The 6,280-nt window shown below is 59.4% G+C and overlaps 1 protein-coding gene across 2 annotated transcripts; it reads right to left on the bottom strand.

The window, feature by feature from the left end:
* Positions 1-3,492: 3,492 nt before the first annotated feature.
* HES4 (hes family bHLH transcription factor 4) lies at positions 3,493-4,938 on the bottom strand (the record flags this gene model as incomplete). Of its 2 annotated transcripts, none has more annotated exons than XM_080359003.1 (4): positions 3,493-4,297; positions 4,391-4,478; positions 4,574-4,669; positions 4,753-4,938. In XM_080359003.1, 4 exons carry the CDS (start codon positions 4,936-4,938, stop codon positions 3,711-3,713), a joined length of 957 nt encoding a protein of 318 aa, XP_080215129.1. In that variant the 3' UTR covers positions 3,493-3,710. The 2 variants fall into 2 exon arrangements, with proteins under 2 accessions (XP_080215129.1, XP_080215130.1); XM_080359004.1 differs by having other exon boundaries at positions 4,828-4,938.
* Positions 4,939-6,280: the final 1,342 nt, after the last annotated feature.

Below are 6,280 nucleotides of genomic sequence, written 5' to 3'. Positions count from 1 at the left end.
GGAACTTCATTTCAATTAATCAACTTAACAGCCTGAGTAAATCTGGCTGCATCCATTGAGCAGGAGGGAACTGGTCCCTCTCGTCAGAGGATCTGTGGGATGCAGGACCCAAAAGGATGAGGTGGGGTGGGCTCGCCTGGTCGGGGATACCCGCATCTCCCTGTCCCAGGCTGGAAAAATGGGGACACAACCCCAGAGCCCCCCATGCAGCCCTTGGTTGCCTTGCAGCAAAGCTGCTGGGAAAGCACGGGAGGTAAGACCCCATGTGGAAAGGGAAGGGTGGGCAGCTCCCCCAGGTCTTGGACACCCCCCGGGCTTTTCCTGCTGCCCATCCTGCCTGGTGCATCCTTACCCTGGGTGGGGAAGGAGATGGAGCTGTGGTGGGAGGAGGAGGAGGGTGAGGAAGTAGCTATGTGGGGCAGGGACCAGAGCCCAGGCAGGAGGAAAACCCCAGGAAATTTCCTCTCTGGAAAACTCGTAAGCAGGATGCAAAGGCAGCAGGAGATGGGAAGGGGAAAAGTCTTCAGCTGAAGCCTCGGGTGTGTTTCCCAGGTGTTTTTTGCTGGCTGGTGGAGCTGAAAGGGTCTTTGCTTCTTGCCTGGGACTTTATGGGGGATTCTCTTTTTTCACTGACATCTCAGGGGATGCTTGTTGGTGCCGCAGTGCTGTGGGCAAATAGCCAAACATCCCACTGAGTTTTGCAAAATTCCCTGCTCTGCTCAACCTGGAAATGGCTGGTTAACATCTATCTCTGGATCTTTTCCCTTGGAACGAGGTGGAGTCATTGCAGTTAAGTTAAGGAGGCATCATGGGCTGGCTGGGTTTCACCGCAGTCTTCCTCCCACCTCGCCTTCCTCCACCGCACCCAGGTCGTGCCATTACACCCACGGGCTGCCGGCACATTATCGCTTTGGCTCTGTGTCCATCCCTTTGGACTTTTACCTTTCAGCACTTGCACACTTTGCTCTTCTACTGTGCTTTTAAAGGGATAAGACCAAATTTAGCACAATCTGGAAAAGGAGCCGTATAGAAAACCCCCTCCAGTTGTAGAGGAATATCCTGGCAGGGCCAGAAGAGCAGTTGCAGAAGTAGAGGGTCTGGGTACAACCCAAGGGCAGACAAAGGGATAGAAGCAGTGTTGTACATCTGAAGCAGTTTGGAGGTGAAGGGTACACCATCCCTTGCTGCAGAAGGATTTTGAGCTTCTGCAATGCACGTTTGTGGGTGCCATGCACCTTGTGTCCAGCTCCTGTACCACCAGACCAAGCCATGGAGAAGTCTATGACTTGCCCAAGGCCAAAACCAGAGCAGGTGGCAGCACAGGACGTGAAAACAGAGCGCTGGGGTTCCGCTTGTTTGCGTGGAGGCTGAGATGACGGTGGTGCCTGATGTGCTGGCATCTCAGGGCCTCACCGAAGAGGCAGAGAAGTGACTGACTGCGTGTGTGGTGCTGGGAGATGAGCGTCCCAGAGGAACGCCGTGGCGTGTGTCATGTTTGCGCTGCTGCAATCATTCCAAACCCACTCAGATTTGTTATTTATTTATTTATTTTCTGTGCCTGAACTCAGCAACACAGCACTTGGCAGCCTCATTTTTGGCCTGGGTACCTTGTCAAGAAAAGGAATTTGCTGAATCTAAGGGTGGTGTGGAGGGGACTGGGCAGTGAGGGACAAGTCCAGAGCCGTGGTGCTGCCTCGGGGATGGATTTGGTTACAGGCAGGCGACAGGCAGGCTTTCATCTGCTCTCCGAGCCTTCTTCAGACACAGAGAGGAGGGGTAGGAACCGGCTGTGGGGGATGGAAAGAGAATTGCTGTAACATGATTTTATGTCTGTGATTGCATAACAAAACCTCCTGGGAAGCTCCTGATTCAAATGGATACCCAGTTCTGGTCCTGCCACGGAGGGACTCTCAGCGTTGATCGATTGCCCACGCTGTGGTGCAGAGGAATTGCTGGGCTGGAGCGGTACCAGGCTCCAAGCAGCCTGCGCTCCCGCTCTAACCTTGGCCAAAATCTCACAAAGGTGTAAGAAATCCTTCAGAAGCAAATAATCTGCTTTACATACCCCCACCCAACACACAGGCAACGTTCTCACAGACACCGATTGCTAAGAGAACTAGACCTTAAAAGATGAAATTGCATTTCTATTCTAAAAACACAAATCCTGGGGCTTGATTGTATCAGTGGGATGTTCTGCGAACATCAGGTCGTCCTGCGAACATCAGGTCGTTCTGCAAACTGTGAAATGCTGCCGGTGTCACTGTGACCCAACCCAGCCCAGGAAAAAAACAGGTTTTGGGGAGGGGGGAGCAGGAGAACGTGGTTTTGGCTCCGGGGATCCCTCAGGATGGAGGTTGTGCCTCTGGCCGTGGCTTTGCTGTGCACACATGTCAGCGGTTGGCTCTGCTCGCCAAGATTACACGATAGCCCCACCTCATAAATTTGGAGCGAAGCACACAAAGCTTTCCCGGCCGTACTGTGCATTCACTCCTAATGGTCTTTCTCCACACCACGGCCTTATTAATTGGTGACAATTGGAAGTGGTTAATTCTGTGTGTGTGAGGCTGCAATTGCTTCCACTTGGCCAGGATTCAAGTGCTGGGGGTGAGTCAGAATGGGTGGCAAAACTGTCTTTTCCTCAATTCTCTTGCTTACTGGAAGAAGAGGAGAAAAAAAAAAGCCACAACCCCGAGTTATTCTCTTTTATGAGGTGGGCATTGTGAGGCCAGGCAATTGAATTTACAACAGCATTGAGTATCAGAGTCTATCTGGCCCTGTCAATGAGAGTGTCGAGAGAAAAAAAAAGACACACATTAACCCTCAGCTCCGAGTTCCCAGGCGTTTCAATAGGGTTCCCAACTTCCCAAAGAGCCCGCTGCATACTCGATGAGACCCTTTATACCTTCTAATTACCCTCCTCACAATGGGGACAGACTCTCTTGCCTCTTTTGTAGGCCTGATAGTAACTTTTGCGCACACCAACCCCCCCACAAGCGATCCCTGCGCAAGGTGGGAAGGAGGGAAACCTGAGCTGTGTATTCCAGGAGCTCTGTGAGCGGGCAGGAGGCATTTCCTCAGGTCCCAGGAGCAATTTTTAGGACTCTGTTTCTTCTGGGTGGGAACATCACACTTGCAAAGCTCTCAGGAGACATTTAAGGCTGCCAGACCCCCCTCAATCCCATCACCTTCCCCCCAGCTCTTTGTCACAGGAATCCCTTCCAACAGCCCTATTTGAGGTCATAAAGTTTGCTGCTACTTTTGGGTAAGATGAGCTTGTCCCTACCCACTCTCATCCAACAAAATGAAAGGGGGAAAAAATTAAATCTATTTCAAAGAGTTTATTTATTTAAACACCTGCATTTCTTTTCTTGGAAGTCTTCAACACAGGCACACACACACACACAGACAAACAGGATACAAACAACTTTGGCATTATACTTTTGAATATTTGTTACAAAACTATTTCTTATTTATTTTTTTTTAAAAAAAGTATCTCAAATAAAGGCATTTTAAAGGAGTAAAAATACAAGTCAAGATCCCAACCTCTGAAAATAATAAATAGCATGTTCATAGCAAGGTCCTTTTTCCCTTTCTGTTTAAATCTGCTTTAAAAAAAAACTCCAAACATAACAGGGCTCCATACAACGGAGCCAACAGAAGAGTTTTCTGGCTGGGGGGAGATGCAGGGGGGTGAAATGGCTTTAGACAAGTCACCAAGGCCTCCAGACCGATTCGCTGCGCTCTGCGATGGGACTCCCCGCCTGGGACGCTGGAACAATGCTGCCCCCAAATGATGTCAACCCCTGCACCGGGGATGCTGACGGGGTGGCGGCCGCATTCCCCGAGCCGCTGCCCGCGGACACCGGGACGTTGGCGTTGGCATTGGCATAGAGGGGAATAACCGGTCCGGAGCTAGGAGGGAAGGCTGGGTTCGGGATGAGAAAAGCAAATTGGCCGTCGGTAGCAGGGACAAGCTGGAAGCCCCCGTAGACCTTGGGGGACAGGGCTTCGGCGGGGTTCAGTTTGCAAGGGACGGGCACGGCTCCAGCTGCGGCAGGGGGCAGCTGGACATGCAGAGGTTGTTGCGCCAGATGTGCGGGCTGGCCGGACGGCGGTGGCGGTGGGTAGTTCATGGCCACGATCTGGCCCAGGCAAGCCGAGAGGTGGCTGAGCAGGCGGGTCCGCACGTCGGTGTTCACCCCTTCGCAGGTTGATAGGAACCGCGTCACTTCGTTCATGCATTCGTTGAATCCAGCCCGGTACTTGCCGAGGACGGTGGGGTCGGCACTAAGCGCGGCTGGAGGGTAGAGCGGGTGAGCGGCAGGTCCCCAGCACCCGGTCCCCAACCCTCAGTTTGGAGCCCCCCCGGGGGTGGGCAGGTTGTGCTTACCCGTCATCTGCGCCCGCTGCAGGTTCCGCAGGTGCTTGACGGTCATCTCCAGGATGTCCGCCTTCTCCAGCTTGGAGTGCCGGGAGCTCTGCGGGAGGAGAGCGGTGCTGTCAGGGCTGACCGTCCCCTTCACCTCCCTCGGTGTCCCGCAGCACCCTCATCGTGTCCCCCAGCCCCACTTACATCCTTCTTCAGCGCATCCAGGATGAGCGTCTTCAGCTGCCCCAGGCTCTCATTGATCCGCGCCCGGCGCCGCTTCTCCATGATGGGCTTGGAGGACTGCGGGGAGAGCACGGCCGGTGAGCCCCTGCCCGCTCCGCTCCCTCCCCGCCCGATCCCCCACCCCGTCCCCAAGCACCGACCTCAGCACGGCCGCGGGCTCGCCGCCATCCAGCGCCGCCGCTGCCGCCGCTCCCCGACCGGCACCCGCCATTTACCTTCCGGTGCTCGCTGGCGCTCCGCGGTTTGTCCGGCGTGTGGCTGGCGCTGGCCGGCGCCCCCGCGATGGGCGAGGCGGTGGGTTTCTCCATGCCCGTATCGGCGGGCATGGCGCGGCGGGCGGGCGGGCGCGTGTGTGCGGCGGGCGCGGGACGCGTGCGGCGGCGGCAGGAGCGGCAGTGCCGGCGGAACGCGCCCCCCCGGCCCTTTATACCCGGCGGCGGCGGCTCCGGATTCGTGTGAAACCGCCGCCGCGGCCGTTCCCACACTCCCGCCGGCCAATCAGCGCGCGGTCCGGGCCCGACCGCCGCGCCGCCCGCGCTCCCATTGGCCCGCCGCCCCGCCGCCTGTCCGTCACGCGCGCGCCGGCCCGCCCGGCGCCCGCCGAGCGCGCGGCCACGTGGGGGCGGCGGATGGTGTTGCGGGAGGGGGAGGAGGAGGAGCGGGCGGGGCTGCCCCGGGCACCGCCGGCCTCCCGGGGGCTGCCCCACGCTGCTTCCCCTGGGCCGGCGGCGGCGCCGCGCCCTGCCCGAGTCGTCCCTCCCTCTTTTCCTTCCCCTCTCCCGCGCACTGTTTGTGACACCCCGCTGGCGGCGGGGGCGGCGAGCCCCGGGGAGCTGCGGGCGCGCCCCTCGCGGTGCGGCGGGCGGGCGGGCGGAGGAGGACGCGGCGGCAGCGGCCCCGTCCCGGCGGCTGGCGCGGCACGCGAGGCCACGGCCCGTGGGCGGCCAATGGGCGGAGGTCTGGCGGCGACGCTCGCCGCCTATTGGCTGGCGGCCGCCTCCGCTGTCAATCAGGCGGGCGGGCGAGCGGCGGCGCTCGTGCCTCCGCCTACCGGGGCGCGTACCCCCCCGCGCCGGAGCACGTGCCAGGGCGCTCCCGGGCCCGCGCGCCGGGCGCGCCCCCCATGGGAAAACCCCGCCCCGCCGCGCCCGGGGCCGCCGCCGCTCGCCCTTCCCGCCCGGGGCGCGGAGCCGCCCGCTGAGGCCGCGCTCGGGAGGCGCCCCCGCGCTCCGCCGCCGTGTGCAGCGGCGCTGGGAGACGTGCCGGTGCGCGGCGCTCGGGAGCCCGCGGGCACGCGTGGGAGCCGCGGGGGGAAAGAGGCACCTGCGCGGATGTGCGCGCAGCGCACGCGGCGTGGGAGGCCGAAGGCAAAGCGGCGGGGGGAGACAAGCGGAGCCCCCAGCGCCTTCTCCTGATCCTGGTGTCACAGTTTAGCGTGACAAAAACGCTGGCCCAGGTTGGCCAGAGAGGTGGTGGATGAACCATCCCTGGAGACACCCCAGGCCAGGCTGGACGGGGCTCTGAGCAACCTGAGCTGGTGAAGATGTCCCTGCCCATGGCAGGGGGGGCACTGGGGGAGCTTTGAAGGTCCCCTCAACCCCAAATATTCGATGATTTTAGCACCCTGTGACCCCCCTGGGCTTTAGCTGGTCAGGAAAGGTCAGGATC

Source organism: Nesoenas mayeri (assembly GCF_963082525.1).
Source record: "Nesoenas mayeri genome assembly, chromosome: 24".
NCBI classification, from domain to species: Eukaryota; Metazoa; Chordata; class Aves; order Columbiformes; family Columbidae; genus Nesoenas; species Nesoenas mayeri.
This window is presented reverse-complemented; position numbering and strand designations above follow the sequence as displayed.